Source organism: Eleutherodactylus coqui, chromosome 11 (genome assembly GCF_035609145.1).
Source record: "Eleutherodactylus coqui strain aEleCoq1 chromosome 11, aEleCoq1.hap1, whole genome shotgun sequence".
Lineage (NCBI taxonomy): Eukaryota > Metazoa > Chordata > Amphibia > Anura > Eleutherodactylidae > Eleutherodactylus > Eleutherodactylus coqui.
This window is the reverse complement of record NC_089847.1, coordinates 123652029-123670910: the sequence shown is the minus strand read 5'-3', so window position 1 is coordinate 123670910 and position 18882 is coordinate 123652029. Positions and strand designations below refer to the sequence as shown.

The 18882-nt window shown below is 42.2% G+C and overlaps 1 protein-coding gene across 1 annotated transcript in view; it reads left to right on the top strand.

The window, feature by feature from the left end:
- The window catches only part of SYT13 (synaptotagmin 13), a 32870-nt gene extending 14451 nt beyond the window's left edge, over positions 1–18419 (top strand). Inside the window, exons 3-6 of the mRNA XM_066583479.1 lie at positions 6073–6204; positions 6988–7301; positions 11881–12007; positions 15540–18419. Of these exons, the coding sequence (XP_066439576.1) occupies positions 6073–6204; positions 6988–7301; positions 11881–12007; positions 15540–15847 (881 nt within the window). The 3' untranslated portion in view covers positions 15848–18419. The remainder of the gene's footprint in view (positions 1–6072; positions 6205–6987; positions 7302–11880; positions 12008–15539) is intronic.
- Positions 18420–18882: the final 463 nt, after the last annotated feature.

The window sequence follows — 18882 nt, the reverse complement described above, 5'->3', positions numbered from 1 at the left end:
AGCTTAAAAGCTTCTTTATTACAATAGTGCATCCTTAAAGGGCTGCTCCACTTTATTGTATGTTCAGTAAAATAAATGGGGGGCTCTAAAGTTGGTAAAAAGGTAAAATAAAAAACAACATCAACTTATACAAAACAATAAAATTCCATTTAAATTACTTTAAAAACTTCTCTAGGCTTGTATACTGTGAATGTTGCTTACTGGGGGCCCCAAAGCCACATGTGGCCCTTTTAGTATTCACCTCAGATTTGAAGAAAAGTATATGGAAATCTTCTGGCAGCGATCATGATCTAAGAAGCATTATTTAATGTTGGATTTCGTGGGAGAAGTGTGCATTTAAACTGTGTTGCAAAATGAACCTGAAATGGGTGGGGATTATGCAAATTTATGGGCGGATTGTGGGTGAGACTTAAATATCCCACAAATAAGGATTCAGTTAAGTAATGGGAGGTCTTCATGGCGACTGAAAGTGATGTGAGTGATTACAGTCTCTGCATTAAAGGGGTTTTCTGGGACCTTATAATTGATGATCTCTCCTCAGGTTAGGTCATTAATAGTTGATTTCCGTGGGTCTGCCGCTCAGCCTCTCTGCCGATTATCTGCTTTCTTGGCCCATTGTTAGTGCAGACTGAGCCAGAAGGAAATAGCTCTGTCAACAGTGCAGCACCCCAGGCTGGTATTGCAGGGGCAGCTCATATTGAATTCACTAGGCAGATTACATTACTGGGGTTCCAGGTTAGTAGTGATCAGCCGCTATGTAGAGTTTGAATTTCTATCAAAACAAACGTATCTGTTCTTCTGGAAATTTCCAAAAAATTACACCCCAATTCCAAAAAAGTTGGGACACTGTGCAAAATTTAAATAAATGTAAAAAGAAAGGATGAAAAGATTTGGAAATCTCGTATATCCATATTGTTGTCAGGAGGCTAGGGTCTGGGTACCTGGAAGTCCCTGAAAATACCCGCAACCCCTGTCCCTACCTATTTGCCCCCCTAGGCTAGGTCCTAGGGCGACAACTGGATGGCAGTCCCTAACCTCGCTAGGGATGAGGGGCAGGAGTCAGATTTACAGACAAACAAGGTACACACAAAACACAAAGGCAAGTCAGGCAATCCGGGTCGGCAATTGGAGATTACGCAGAACAAAGGGGTCAGGCAAGGCAAAGTCAGCTCTGAAGCAAGAGGGTCAAAAGCCGGGAATACAATCCAATAATGTGGGTGTAGCCTGGAGACAAACATACACTGGCGCTTGCTGGAGGAAACTGAGGCATTTAAAAGTTGTCAGAACTCCCGCCCCGGCTGCCGATTGGGGCAGAGAGCCTGACAGCAGCAGGTACCAATAACAGGCTGCAGGAAGTAAACACCCCCAGGCACCTGCAACAACAGGTAGAGATAGAGCAGCGTGCCCGGGTGTCATGGCAACGGGACGCGGCACGGGACAGCACCCGCAGTGTCCCTAACAACCCGGGTAGCAAGCGGAGCACGCGGCCAGGGGAGGTTACCAAGACCGGGGCTCCCCTGCGCCACACCCCTGCCGCCTGAGTAATAGGACCGGCGGTGTGGGCACGGAGACCCCGAGAGCTGCCGGTACTGACAATTGTATTCACAACAGAACATAAAACATCAGAGGGGAAAAGGGAAACATTTGTCCTTATCATTAAAAAAAATAACTCATTCAGACATTGATGGCAGCAACACATCTCATAAAAGTTGGGTGGGGCCGCGTCTACCAACGTGCAGCATCTCCTCTTCTGGGAAGTGAGGAGACCAACTGCTGGAGTTCTGGGAGAGGAATGTTGTCCCACTCTTGTCTGATGGAGGTTTCTAGCTGCTCAACACTTCTGGGTCTTCTGTGCCAGATGTTTTTTATTTAATAATGTGCCAAATATTTCTGTTGGTGAAAGGTCTGTACTGCAGGCGGCTGGTTCAGCAGCCGGACTCTTCTTCTGCGAAGCTCTGCTGTTGATGAACTTCTCCAGGTTCTCTGAATCATTTTATGATATTAGGTACTGTAGATGGTGGGATGCTCAAAGTCTTCGCAATTTTATGTCGAGGAACATTTTTCTGAAATTGTTTCACAATTTCTAAACGCAGTTTTTCACAGATTGGTGAACCTCTCACCATCTGTGCTTCTGAGAGACTCTGCCTCTCTAACATGCTCTTTTTATACAGTCATGTAACAATAAAAAATTGACCCTCCAGCTGTTATTCTTTAGTACCCGCTTACTTTTCCAGCCTTTTGTTAACCTTGTCCCAACTTTTATGAGATGTGTTGCTGCCATCAATTTCTAAATGAGTTATTTTTCTTAATGAAATGGAAAAATGTCTCCCCCCCCCCCCTCTTCTGATTTGTGTTCTATGTTCTATTATGGATAATATATGGTTATAGGAGATTTCCAGATCATTGCATTCTTTTTTTTTTTCTTAACATTTATTTAAATTCCCAACTTTTTTGAAATTGATTTTAGAAACTTCCTTAGTTTATGACTGTATTCTACGCTCAGCAGTCGTACTTCAATTCCACTATCAGGCCGCTATTACTATTATCCCGAGTGGACTATGTCTTATTGAGATGGGGTAATGTGAAGACTGCAGATCTGAGCTCTGTGGTCTCCTAAGTAAGTGACTCATCCCTTATAAAATATGAGGTGTGGGACAGATGTGACAGCAGAGGGGAGCCTCTCAGTAATACAGCATGACAATGGTAATGTGGAGAAGTTATCTGCATGTAAATTATGGAGGGATCTCATCAGTACTGAGACAAAGTGCACACATGTAGCAGAATGAGGCAATATAATATATCTCTATCTATCTATCTCATATCTATCCATCTTATATCTATCTATCTCATATCTATTAGAGATGAGCGAGCATTGCCCTTAGCGAGTACCTGCCTGCTCGAGACAAAAGGTTGGGGTGCCGGCGCGGGGAAGCAGTGAGTAGCGGCAGTCAGCAGGGTGGAGCGGGGGTGAGAGAGGGAGAGAGAGATCTCCCCTCCGTTCCTCCCCGCTCTCCCCCGCAGCTCCCTGCCACCCGCCGGCAGCCGAACCTTTTGTCTCGAGCGGGCAGGTACTCACCAAGGGCAATGCTCGCTTGAGCAATTGCCCTTAGTGAGTATACTCACTCATCACTAATATCTATCTATCTAATCTCATATCTATCTATCTATCTATCTAATCTCATATCTATCTATCTCATATTTATCTATCTATCTATCTCATATCTATCTATCTAATCTCATATCTATCTATCTAATCTCATATCTATCTATCTATCTATCTCATATCTATCTATCTATCTAATCTCATATCTATCTATCTCATATTTATCTATCTATCTATCTCATATTTATCTATCTATCTATCTCCTATCTATCTATCTATCTATCTGTCTATCTATCTCCTATCTATCTATCTATCTATCTCATATCTATCTATCTATCTCCTATCTATCTATCTATCTATCTATCTATCTATCTATCTCCTATCTATCTATCTATCTATCTATCTATCTATCTATCTATCTATCTATCTATCTATCTCATATCTATCTATCTCATATCTTTCTAATCTCATATCTATCTTATATCTATCTATCTCATATCTATTAGAGATGAGCGAACATTGCCCTTAGCGAGTACCTGCCCGCTCGAGACAAAAGGTTCGGGTGCCGGCGTGGGGGGAGCGGTGAGTAGCGGCAGTCATCAGGATGGAGCGGGGGGGAGAGAGGGAGAGAGAGATCTCCCCTCCGTTCCTCCCCGCTCTCCCCCGCAGCTCCCTGCTCCCCGCCGGCAGACGAACCTTTCGTCTCGAGCGGGCAGGTACTCGCTAAAGGCAATGCTCGCTCGAGCAATCGCCCTTAGCGAGTATACTCACTCATCACTAATATCTATCTAATCTCATATCTATCTATCTATCTATCTCATATCTATCTATCTCATATCTATCTATCTAATCTCATATCTATCTATCTAATATCTATCTAATCACATATCTATCTATCTATCTATCTAATCTCATATCTATCTATCTAATATCTATCTAATCATATATCTATCTCATATCTATCTATCTAATCACATATCTATCTATCTCATATCTATCTATCTGTCTATCTATCTCCTATCTATCTTTCCATCTATCTCATAACTATCTAATCTCATATCTATTTATCTCATATCTTTCTATTCTCATATCTTTCTAATCTCATATCTATCTAATGTCATATCTATCTATCTCATATCTATCTATCTCATATCTACCGTATCTAACCTCATATCTATCTATCTAATCTCGTATCTATCCATCTATCTCCTATCTATCTATCTATCTATCTCATATCTACCGTATCTAATCTCATATCTATCTATCTCATATCTACTGTATCTAATCTCATATCTATCTATCTAATCTCATATCTATCCATCTATCTCCTATCTATCTATCTATCTATCTATCTATCTATCTATCTATCTCCATATCTATCTAATCTCATATCTATCTATTTATCTCATATATATCTATCTATCTTTCTAATCTCATATCTATCTAATATCTATCTATCTCATATCTATCTATCTATCTCATATCTATCTATCTATCTATCTAATCTCATATCTATCTATCTAATCTCATATCTATCTATCTATCTATCTATCTCATATCTATCTATCTATCTATCTATCTAATCTCATATCTATCTATCTAATCTCATATCTATCTATCTATCTAATCTCATATCTATCCATCTATCTCCTATCTATCTATCTATCTATCTATCCCATATCTATCTAATCTCATATCTATCTATTTATCTCATATATATCTATCTATCTTTCTAATCTCATATCTATCTAATATCTATCTATCTCATATCTATCTATCTATCTCATATCTATCTATCTATCTATCTAATCTCATATCTATCTAACTAATCTCATATCTATCTATCTCATATCTATCTATCTCATATCTATCTATCTCATATCTATCTATCTATCTATCTCATATCTATCTATCTATCTATCTCATATCTATCTATCTCATATCTATCTATCTCATATCTATCTATCTATCTATCTATCTCATATCTATCTATCTATCTATCTATCTATCTATCTATCTATCTATCTATCTATCTCATATCTACTGTATCTAATCTCATATCTATCTAATCTCATATCTATCTATCTCATATCTATCTAATCTCATATCTATCTATCTCATATCTATCTATCTATCTATCTCATATCTATCTATCTCATATCTATCTATCTCATATCTATCTATCTCATATCTATCTATCTATCTCATATCTACTGTATCTAATCTCATATCTATCTAATCTCATATCTATCTATCTCATATCTATCTAATCTCATATCTATCTATCTCATATCTTTCTATCTGTCTAACTATCTCATATCTATCTAATCTCATATCTATCTATTTATCTCATATATATCTCTATCTTTCTAATCTCATATCTATCTATCTCATATCTATCTATCTATCTCATATCTATCTGTCTATCTCATATCTATCTATCTATCTATCTATCTATCTCACATCTCTCTATCTCATATCTATCTATCTATCTATCTCATATATATCTATCTATCTATCTCATATCTATCTATCTATCTATCTCATGTCTATCTATTTATCTCATATCTATCTATCTATCTATCTATCTATCTATCTATCTATCTATCACATATTTATCTATCTATCTCATATCTATCTATCTATTTATCTATCTATCTCACATCTGTCTATCTATCTCATATCTATCTATCTATCTATCTATCTATCTCATATCTATCTATCTATCTATCTCATATCTATCTATCTCATATCTATCTGTCTATCTCACATCTATCTATCTCATATCTATCTATCTATCTATCTATCTATCTCATATCTATCTATCTCATATCTATCTATCTATCTATCTATCTATCTATCTATCTATCTATCTATCTATCTCATATCTATCTATCTATCTATCTCATATCTATCTATCTATCTATTTATCGATCTCATATCTATCACTTTTTACTTATTATTTCCAGACCAGATTCCCAATAATTCCCCTGAAAATGAAGATGTTGAAAAGCTAAGCCCTGTATATCACGCGCCAAAACTGCGCTATTCCCTTGGCTACGACCGTCAGACGGCAGAGCTCTGTGTGTCTTTCCTTGAAGGTAAATATTTTGATACATGTTACACTATGAATTTTCATTATGTGGAAATATCCTCGTTGGTTACCTGTTTTATTGGTTACCTGTAGAAGGGAGTAAGAGAATAGACATCTGAGGATCCTAAAGATATATAGCAACCAACATCCCCTCATATCTCAGCTTCCCGTAGCACAGGGAATGGAAGGAAAGGGATGTTGGTTGGTAAAGGGGTTGTGCCAGGTTCATGAATTATCCTTTGTCCAAGGGGATAACCATCAAGACCTCCATCAATCCCGAGAGCTGGGTTCCCATGCCCCCAATCCTCATCCCTGTGGACTTACTACAACCCGATCCCTCCGAAGCAAGGAATGGAGTGCTGGTTGTGCAAGCATCTGATGCTCCATCCACTTTCAATGGGACTGCGGAGATAGCTGAGCGGCAAGCACTCGAGTGTTTCCATTAGCCCCATTGAAATGAATGCAGTGCCAACCGCGCATACTCAGCCAGCACTCCCTTCATTCTGAGGCAGAGGAGGATATGGGACCCCTATTCTCAAGATTATGAGGGTCTCCGCGATGGGACCCCCACTGATAAGCAAGTTGCCTCATGGTTAGCGGATAACTAGTGATCCTGGTACAACCCCTTTAACTGTAGTCCTAGTTGACTGGAGTAGAGTGAGGCCTCAACACACACAGTGGGATCATCTACAGGGTGTGGATACTTTTGCAAAACAGGCAGAATCATTATCTAACATCATTGTAGAAGAAAACAAATCCATCCAACTGACATAATGTTGGTTTATTGCAGCTGTAGGAGTGGTGCTGCCAGGAGAGGACGACTGTGGAAGTTACTGCTATGTCCTGGGCACATTAAATACTCATTTTGGCCAGACGGAGGCGCAAACAGCACTTATAAAGAGAAAAGCCCATACGGTGTGGGAAGAAGCTCTGCTGTTCCCTTTGAAGGAGGAGGACAGAGCCGAGGCCACACTGACCCTAACCCTGCGAAACTGCGATCGCTTCTCTCGACATCAGGTGGCTGGAGAAATCACCCTGAGCCTGGCGAACGTTGGCATTCCATTTGGCACAGCGCGATGGGTGGACCTCAGGGTCCCGGAAAAGGTATTGTCATGTGCTGAGGGGTGTTATGTAAGTGGGATTGGTGATGTCACAAATGGAGAGGATGATGTTATCTAAGGAGAACTGGTGATGTCACATAGTGAGGAGGCGGGGCTATCTGATGAGGCATAGTGATGTTATAGAGTGAGGACGTACGGTTATATGAGTAGGTATGGCAATGTCAGAGTGAATGAGGCAGGACTGGGACAAGGTAATTCGGTGTCCTGGGCAGATTAGGCAAATCGTACCTCTTCCTCCTCGCAACCCCTGGAGTCAATTTAAAAAAACTTTACTTTCTTAATGAAAGAAACTTATTCACATCTTAAAAGAAACAAATACAGACAGTAGAAATAATTAATACGATGGCTCATTTTACTTTTCATCTCCATTCAGCCCAGACCATTCTGGCGTTTTCTCCTGAACACTGCACACTTTGCTGCTAAGACATCTTTGAAAAGGGATATAGTTATAGGGGGTGCTGAAGTAGCAGTCGCACCCAGACCCCAGAGCCCGCTGGTGCCCAAAGTCCCTGCAACACAAGAGAAGACATCAGTATTATATATAAATGACACACAGTAGCTAGGGGGGAGGGGGGGGGCTGTTGCAGATTTACCACTGGGCCCCCAGATCAATCACTATAATTAATAAAGACCCTGGATCAGCCCTCATAATTAATACAGAGCCTCTACAGAACCCACAATTAAAACAGACCCCGGATGTGACCTCATAATTAAGACAGAGGCGGACGGTACTGGAATCCAGTGCAGGACAAGTTCATTTGCACACGGCAAACAAAGAAGCCTTAATTGAAATGGCTAATTAATCTAATGAGCTCCAGATGTGTTTTTTTTTTTCCAGCGCAATCATGCGGTGTGTCATGCATCTGCGCCCCCGCATTGATTTCTAGGGTGCGCAAATGCGCATAAAAGTGGAGCATGCTGCATTTTTTTCGAAAATGTGAACAAACCTGCAGACCGTTCCTTCCCGTCTGAGACTTCTCAGGGTTAATCAGAGGGTGCAGTTAATTTTAGTTTTTTTACTGCAATCTTTAGAAGCTGCACCAAAAAGCTGCATTTTTTTACATTACGGAAATCTGTATCATTTTGATGCGGTTTTGCCCAAACTTGTATCACGAACTCAGCACTGCTACATCTGTGACGAGTAATAAATAACAGACAAGAGTAAATTAATGACGCAGATCTCATTAGTGAGGCGGAAGACGTCAGCAGAACAAGTCCTGGGCGATAAAGCGCAAAACCTTGAATCTATAAAACGTAGCGGTAAATGATGAGTCACGTCAGCGGCAGATGACCCCCACGCGGTCCGCACTGGATCCTGGATGCCTCGTGCATGTACTGCTTACCAGCCCAGAGGCTCGCCTGCGTCACACCAGATATCCTGAAGTAGTCCTCCAGCGCCGATCATTACTGAATCACTTATATAAGGGGGGGGAGGGGAAGATTCCTGCAGCTATTTTTAGCGCCGCTCAATCGCTCCCCCCCCCCCCCCCCCCCTCCATCACCACCTTTATATCCTCCTGGTGTCACGGAATTCATGGACGGAGATACATTTCCAGATGAGCTTTGTGCCCCTGCGTGGAGATGAGAGGATTAGAAGTGAAGCACATTTAGGCTTCAAAGTGAATTGGATATTTGGGGGGGGGGGGGAGGTATTGTCTCAAAGACAAAATTAATTTTTAGCCATGGCTGTTGTCTGCAGGAGCATGGGGGGGGGGGATGGGGAGGACATAAACGAGGTCGGGGGTCCCATTGTGGTTTTTACTATAAGATGTCGAGGACCAGCTTTAAAGCCGCTGGAATAGACAATTATACAGTGTGCAAATAATATAATCATGTAGTGTACAGCTGATACAATCATATATGTATCTAATAATACAGGCATACAGTCTCCAAATAGTACAACCATACACTGCCCTGATAGTACAACCCAACACCCCCCTGATAATACAACCATACACTGTCCTCATAATACAACCATACACTGCCCTGATAGTACAACCCAACACCCCCTGATAATACAACCATACACTGCCTTCATAGTACAACCATACACTGCCCTGATAGTACAACCATACACTGCCTTCATAGTACAACCATACACTGCCTTCATAGTACAACCATACACTACCCTCATAGTAGAACCATACACTGCCCTGATAGTACAACCCAACACCCCCCTGATAATACAACCATACACTGTCCTCATAATACAACCATACACTGCCCTGATAGTACAACCATACACTGCCCTCATAGTACAACCATACACTACCCTCATAGTACAACCATACACAGCCCTGATAGTACAACCCAACCCCCCCCCCTGATAATACAACCATACATTGCCTTCATAGTACAACCATACACTGCGCTGATAGTACAACCATACACTGCCTTCATAGTACAACCATACACTACCCTCATAGTACAACCATACACAGCCCTGATAGTACAACCCAACCCCCCCTGATAATACAACCATACATTGCCTTCATAGTACAACCATACACTGCCCTGATAGTACAACCATACACTGCCTTCATAGTACAACTATACACTACCCTCATAGCACAACCATACACTACCCTCATAGTACAACCATATACTGCCCTGATAGTACAACCCAACACTCCCTGATAATACAACCATACAATGCCCTCATAGTACAACCATACACTGCCCTCATAGTACAATCATACACTGCCCTCATAGTACAACCATACACTGTCCTCATAGTACAACCATGCACTGTCCAAATAATACAACCATACACTGCCCTTATAGTACAACCCAACACCCCCTGTTAATGCAACCATACACTGCCCTCACAATACAACCATACACTGCCCTCATAGTACCACTATACACTGCCCTCATAGTACAACCATACACTGTCCTCATAGTACAACCATACACTGCCCCCATAGTACAACCATACACTGCCCTCATAATACAATCATACACTGTCTCCATAATACAACCATACGCTGCCCTCGTAATACAACCATACACTGCCCTCATAATACAATCATACACTGTCTCCATAATACAACCATACACTGCCCTCATAATACAACCATACACTGTCCTTATAGTACAACCATACACTGCCCTCACAATACAATGATACACTGCCCTAATAGTACAACCATACAATGCCCTCATAGCACAACCATACACTGCCCTCATAATACAACCATACACTGCCCTCATAATACAACCATACACTGTCCTTATAGTACAACCATACACTGCCCTCACAATACAATCATACACTGCCCTAATAGTACAACCATACACTGTCCTCGTAATACAACCATACACTGTCCTCGTAATACAGCCATACACTGCCCTCATAGCACAACCATACACTGCCCTCATAATACAACCATACACTGCCCTCATAGTACAACCATACACTGCCCTCATAGTACAACCATACACTGCCCTCATAGTACAACCATACACTGTCCTCATAGTACAACCATACACTGTCCTCGTAATACAACCATACACTGTCCTCGTAATACAACCATACACTGCCCTTATAGCACAACCATACACTGCCCTGATAATACAACCATACACTGCCTTCATAATACAACCATACATTGCCCTCATAATACAACCATACACTGCCCTCGCAATACAACCATACACTGCCCTCATAGTACAACTATACACTGCCCTCATAGTACAACCATACACTGTCCTCATAGTACAACCATACACTGCCCCCATAGTACAACCATACACTCCCCTCATAATACAATCATACACTGTCTCCATAATACAACCATACACTGCCCTCATAGTACAACCATACACTGCCCTCATAGCACAACTATACACTGCCCTCATATCACAACCATACACTGCCCTCATAGTACAACCATACACTGCCCTCATAGTACAACCATACACTGCCCTCATAGCACAACCATACACTGCCCTCATAGCACAACTATACACTGCCCTCATATCACAACCATACACTGCCCTCATAGTACAACCATACACTACCCTCATAGTACAACCATACACTGCCCTCGTAATACAACCATACACTGCCCTCATAGTACAACCATACACTGCCCTCATAGCACAACTATACACTGCCCTCATATCACAACCATACACTGTCCTCGAAGTACAACCATACAGTGTCCTCATGGTACAACCATACACTGCCCTCATAATACAACCATACACTGCCCTGATAATACAACCATACACTGCCCTGATAATACAACCATACACTGCCCTCATAGTACAACCATACACTGCCCTCATAATACAACCATACACTGCCCTGATAATACAACCATACACTGCCCTCATAATACAACCATACACTGCCCTCATAGTACAACCATACACTGCCCTCATAGAGGCAGTCCAAACATGGAGAGGAGATGTTACCAAGTTCATCCTGCAGAATTTTGTAATGCAGCTCTAGATGTGATTGGAGGAATGGCTAGACTGAAGTTAGAGCAGGAGTTTTAGTTGTGTAATAACCGTAGTTCTCTTGTGTGGTTCATGCTATATGTCATCGTCCTCAGGATACAGATTCGTCTGGTGAAGTCCTCCTATCCATGAGTTATCTCCCGGCTGCCAACCGCCTCATTGTGGTGCTGATTAAAGCCCGGAATATACATTCTGATCAGAACAACGATCTTATGGGCAAAGGTATGTGATCTATATGGCGGGAGGTGTTCAGGGGTTGCAAGCTAGGACTGAACTGCAATACCAGACAAAACCTACAAACATGAGTGGCGCTGCTTCAAGGAAAGTGCAGAAAATGTCTTAAATGCACTGTCCTGGGTCCTAATGTAGGACCGCGTATTAGGAGCATGAAAAATGCCGGTAATACACGGGTAACATTCGCCCGTGTGAGTGAGCCATAAATGCTCTGTGAATTCTGCGGAGATCTCCCCTCCTCAAAGCTGAGGCTGTGTCGCAATGTATCATTATCAGTAACCTGTCCTGATAGGTTGCTACAAGGTATCGGTGTAAGGCTTTACTCACATGAGCGTTTTTATGCATTTGATTCCGATGTATTCGTCAATTTTGCGCTGCAAACAATCACCCGGCGTAGAAAGATGGAACATACGTGTCCGAAATCAGCAGGCGATTTTCCGCGAGGTCGGAAAAGATAGTTCTGGTTCTATCTTTCGACCGATATACACCGGCGGCTCCTATAGACTCCTATGGGAGCCGAAAAAATATGGAGGGGGAGGCAGTTTAGCAGCGTCCTAAAGACAAGGAAAAGCTTACGGGTGCGTCTGGTTAGGTATTTGAAGTCAAGCGAGGGATTTACGCTAATACCTCGCACCCGGTCATGTGAACGGACAAGAAAACACTAATTAAGCTCGGAACTCGATCACATCATTTCTCCATTCATGCAATTTTTGGCCGTCCGCATCACGGCCACATCATGGGTGCAAATCGCATGAACAAGAGGCAGCCGCGACCAAGCCACGGCTGCATCTCCAGTTTCAACGCCCATTCAGACGGTCCGGGTGCGGCGTGTAAACATCACAGCCCGGTATACCGTCAGGCAGGGGGAGAGAGTTTAGCTCTGCTAAACTCCCTCCCCATTCCCGCCCCTTGCCGTTTGCTGGCAAAGGGAGGGGGTAGGTCAGGGCAAGAGCAAATCGCTAAGACTGGTGTTACATGGGCAAAAGTGCATTTACGCATGTTTGTGCGCATGTACGTGTTTAACTGTACTTTTTGCGCGAGCCACACCCCCCTTCATTGAAATGGGCAATTAAGTTAATTAGTTCAATATATGCTTTATATTTGTGTGCTATATGCGCAGAAAAATAGAGCATGCCGAGTATTTTCTTTTGGGCAGACGAAAAGCTTACATAAAATACGCTCATGTGACAGCGGCGTACAGCGAACAACAGGCGCCAAATGCAATAAAGCCCCAAGTGATCAGCAACCCGTGAGAACTGAGCAAACACAGACACAGAAAACACAGGCCCCTGGCAAAACTGAAGGTCACACACCGCCTCCCCTGTGTTTTTGTTTTTTAGGTCCATAATTCAGTGTGAATTAACCCCTTCCTGCTGCGCCATTTTTAAAATTTTTATTTTTACCTCTTCACTTTCAAAAAAGTCAGAACTTTTTTGTTTTTCCGCTCACTCAGGTACATGAGGGCTTGTTTTTTGCATGCCGAGTTGTATTTTTTAGTGGTTCCAGTCTTCAGACCTTGTAGTGTAATGAAAAAGTTTAAAAAATTTCTAAGTGGGGTGAAATTAAAAAAAAATGCAATTACAACATTCTTCTTTTTTTGGGGGGGGGGGGCTATTTTTACAGCATTCACAGTGCAGTAAGGCTGCTTTCATAGCTGCGTTAGGGTCAGTTCGGGGTTTCTGTCTCTCTACTTCTTTTTTGGAGGAAACTCAAGTAAAATTGAAAAGAACGGATCAGTTTTTCCCCATTGATTTCAATAGGGTTCCAAAAAAACGATAAGCAAACGGAAAGGCTTCTCTTTGCTTCCTTCTGGTTTCCGTATTTTTGGGCAGACTGCGCTATTTTTCTCTCCAAAAAAGCGGGAACCTGCCCGTATTACTACTTTAAAAAAAACTATTTAAAAAGATTTGCTTTCGCTGTGCAGGATAAATATTGTGATATTTTAATAATTTGGTCTTTTACAGACGCAGCAATACGAATTTTAATTAAAAAAAATTTTCTTGGGGGGGGGGGGGGTTAATATTTTTATCATTTATACTAATTTAATAACTTTATTTCACTTATTTTTATTGTTCTTTTTCTAGTCCCCGTAGGGACTTCAACTTGCGATGTACAATGCACAATGGGAAGGGGTTAAGACAGGGCATACACGTAACTCATGGGGACCTATAGCGAAACTCAGAGTTGGGCCCCCTTCTCAGGTTCCCCGATGACTCCCACTCAGTACCTGTCCCCACTCGCTAAACCTTTATCCCCCGAAGTACCAGCTGACAGTAAAATTGTGATTACATACTATGTCCCACTGATGCCAGCCAGAACGCTCGTGGCACCACCTGACTCCTCCCCTAGTTTCCTGCACTCTGTACACTTACAGCAAGTTTGGAGTCGAATAGTGCCCCAAGCGTTCCAGCTGGCGTCAGTGTGATAGAGTAAGTAATCACATTTTTACTGTTGGCCAGTGGTTCGGGGAATAAAAGCTCCACAAATGGGGCAAGGGGGGCATTTGGCTTAGGACTCTCTCTATTGGCTGAGCACCCACTGGGTTATGATAATAATAGATCTGTAGAGGGATCTCTGGTTGTCTGATATAAATGATGCAATTCTGGCTGCATGCATCCACCACTAGGTGGAGCTAACTGCATATGATTCATAAAGCAAGTAGTGAAATCAATGGGAACTGTGTAAATTTGTAGGTCATGAGCTCCCCCTAGTGGCCACTGCAGGTAGCAACTTTGACATGGCATTTAGACCCTGCCCCACCATAACCCGAAATCAGTCATGGGCTTTGCCGCTATGATAGAGCAGAGCTTCTCAAACGATAGTGACAGCTGAGTCTAAGCAAAAGTGATGCCAGAACACGTAAATGTGCTGTGGACATTGCCACCAAAACAGTGCCAGTTAGGAGTCACTGGTGTTGGCCACACAATCCCCAGTCATGGGAGGCAAGATCCATCTCATCTAGAACTAAAAGGGCACCTTATACTTTGATAAGTGGTTCTCTAAGGTGGTAATTCCCAATCTTTCTCACATCTTGCTGATTCCTTGTTACCGGAGTGAAGTGCATTGTGGGAGCTTAGGTGACAGTTACATACAAAGAAATAAGCTTTTCAGCCACGTCCATAGGTGAAGAGTAAGCACCCCCCATAGATAAGTACAAACGGGTCATGTAGGGGTGTAGATTTATGCATCAGATGAGGCTTAAAGGGGCTGTCCCCTATCCATACGGCGTATTAGGGACCTTTCACAATGGCAGCATTGTTTCGCAGGACGCAGTGTAATCTGTCGTCCTTCTGAAAACTCCGCAATATAATCCACATTTCCACCATGCGGACTTTGACTTAATTCTGCAGGTAATTCCGCTTCAAAATTTACATTGAGATATACTGATTCCCATGATGGCAAGTTCCACTGCATCCTGCGGAAAAATGTTCGCCCATATGAAAGGTCCCTTAGGGGGTCTCCTACGTGGGACTATTGTGGGCATGTAAGATCCCGATGCTTACCTGTGTCTCTTTGGTAGATCTGTTCATGAAGGTCACTCTGTGGCATCAGACGCAAAGGCTCAAGAGGAAGCAAAGCAAAAGGGCAAAACACAAGATCAATCCAGTCTGGAATGAGATGATCATGTTCGAGGTGCCCCCAGAACTCTTGGAAGAAGTCAGTGCGGAGATGAAGATGCTCAGTCAGGAACCTTCTGGGGGACCTAGTCGTCCTCTAGGCGCATGCTACCTGGGGTCAGATCGGACTGGTGCAGAAAAGAGCCATTGGCAAGAAATGATAAATAATCCCAGGAGACAAATAGCAATGTGGCACCGTTTGCTTCCATGAGAGTCATCGTCATCCCAACGTCAGATTATACATGGACCAATCCTGCCATGATGCCATCTACTTTGAGACTTACCAGTTTTTCATTGACGCTCAATGCACTTTCTTGAGTCTCATCACTGCCAAAAATATGAAGAAAAACATGCCCCTGTGTGTGAGGAGCCAAGCATAAAGAACAAAGGCATCAGAGTGGTTCCCAGTGGTTGAAAATGTAACAGTGCATCATTTGTATCAGGGCCGCCTCGAAGTCTATATGGGCCCTTGAGCAACCAACCCATAGAGCTCCCTGTTGTGACAAGAGTAAAGCATATTTATCCATATTGCCATGGGTCTTCCAAGTTCAATAGGCACTGGCACTTGACTAGGTTTGCCTGATACTCATTTTTATGCTCCCCATAGCAAATATTTCAACCATTCCTCATGGGAGGAGCTATATAAGATCTATTCTAGGCTCTCATGAATTACCATTATTGGTATGTTGCCAATATTTTGCCAAATTATACCTGTAGGATAGGAATTTTGAGCAGAATGAATATTCGTTAGGCACTGACACTTGACATGGGTAGCTTAGTCCTAATGTTTATGATCCCCATAGCAAAACTTTCTACTGTTCCTCATGGGAGGAGCCATATACCCACATCAAAGAGGTTCTCCTATACGTAACCAGGCCGATTATTTACCCTACATATTTGTCCTCAAACTCATTATTGGTGTGTTGTGATTATTTTGCCAAATTCTATTAGAGGAATATGAATCTTGAGCAGAATGAATATTGGTTATGTTCAATACAAGTAGGACCATCTGAAGTTTTTTTAAAGGATTGTTCACATTTTCTATAATCCCACATTGTCAGTTCAGCCCCCAGAATAAGCCGATCACAGGGTATCCTGCTCCTCAGATATCAAGTGATCAGCTGTAATCTGCAGTGGAGCACAGCAGCAAGTATTCAAATCCCCCGGAGCACCCCCTCAGGGGAAATGAGGTATCACATGGTGCCCATTGAAATCAGTGTGATACCCGTGTAATGCATAGACATACTGGGTCCTCCAGAGAGAGAGAGTGAGAGAGAGACTTTCTTTTTAGCCACATTCTGCTCCAGGTAACAGATGATAGAACTCCCAAAGTATTTACATATGTAGAAACTTCCACTTTTTAAAAATAATTTATTATATCAATATAATGTAAAAAAAAAATCTTTAAAAAAAACTCACAAAAAATTATTTTTGACCTCTGTATTTTTTTCCATCTAAAAACCTTCAGATTTAAAAAAAACAAAACATTTTTTATCTTAAAGAAACCCTGCGACTTTGGTGAAGAATTCTGTCCCAAGACTGGAAGAGAGGAAGGGGGGGGGGGGATATATTACCTGTAGTTCTTCTGTCATTCCTCTGATCCGACTGTTGCTGGCACTGTTTTTGTCCGTCCAACATGGTCGACACAATCTTCAGACTACCTAATCCCTACAGTGTATTGGTAGTGTTAGACTACTGATGCACTATACCCACTCTTTGATTGGCTAGAACTGCTCATGTGATCAGCATTGGCCAATCAGAAAGCAGTGCACGGTGTGCATTAAGTAGTTAGAAACTTGCTGAAGCCATCTTGGACGACTAAAAAAAGGATCCAAAACTAGTGAACTGGAGAGACAGCAGAGAAGAACCACTGCAGGTTAAATCCCCCTGCATGGAGGGTCACTTTAACAACTTCTATGTAGATTGAAGAAAACTATTTTTTTCGCCAAAAGCAAAGTTTTGAAGACATTGGAACAAAATACATGTATATATTGTGGTTTTCATGGATCGTTTCACAAAGGTCAACTCCACGTCTCAGAATGAGAAAGAGTTCCCGAAAATAGGTGCAGCACAAGAGAAGTCTTGGAAAAACTTTGCCCATTTTCAGGTCAGGGGGTCCATTTGAGTAAGTGATGTGACATTAGAGAAGAGATGTAAATAGATGCAGTATGTGTAACAGTATATTACAGCTTGTATGAGCCAAGAATATGAGCACAATCTTCCACCGGCAGTTGCCATAGCCTCCACTTTGGTTCAAACATAGAGTTAGTCAAATACATGGCGAGTCAAAAGTCTTGAAACACCAAAAGTCTATAAGTCAATTAAAAAATGCATTTTAAAGGAGGGCCTTTGAAACATCAAAGGGATGTGCATTCAATTTGACATTAACGTGCTTCATGAGACAGTGGTACTTTTGATACAGATGCCTAAGGGCTCTCTTACATGGGACGACCTGTTGGGCGCAGATGCCCAACACATCATCTCAGCGATATCATTCCTGTTCCTTTTACGCAGGAACGATAATCCTCAGTGAATGGAGGCGGAGCATCCGGGAATCATTACAGCCCGTCCACCTCCATTCACAATAAACAGGCAGTCATTCATAAGTGATACTGCCTGTTCACACGGGCTGGTTCATCATTCAGTCTTCCGCATGCAGAAACTGAATGACGAACGAGAAGCAAACAAATTCTCGTTCAGTTGGGGCATTCATCTATACTGAACGATAATCATTCAGATTCCCAATGGATGCAGGAATCTGACCGATTTTTCGACCCATGTAAAAGGGCGAATAATCTAGAATAATATCTGCCTATAGAGATAAAGGTATATTCTCAAAATTGGCTTTTATTACCTGTGTACAGAATAAGTCTGATCGTGGGGGTCTCACCTCTGACGCTCTCACTAATCCCAAGAACTGGGGTCTCATTTCCTCCTCTACTCCTCACTGTGGGTCACTGCAACCCCTGCAATAAGGAAGAGATTAAATAGAGTGGTGGTCGTGCGTGCGTGATGCCGCTCCATTCATCTTCCATGGGACTGCTGGAGATAGCTTAGCGCTTGTACTTGGCTGTTTCAATCAGTCCCATTGAAATGAATGGAGCGCATGCTCGGCCACCGCTCCATTCTTTCTCTATGTCAGTAAAACTGACGATCTTAGGATTGGTGGGGGTCTTAGTGGTGATACACCCACCGGTCTTTTTTTTTTTTTTTACTTATCCTGTGGATAGGTTATTAATGGTCAAG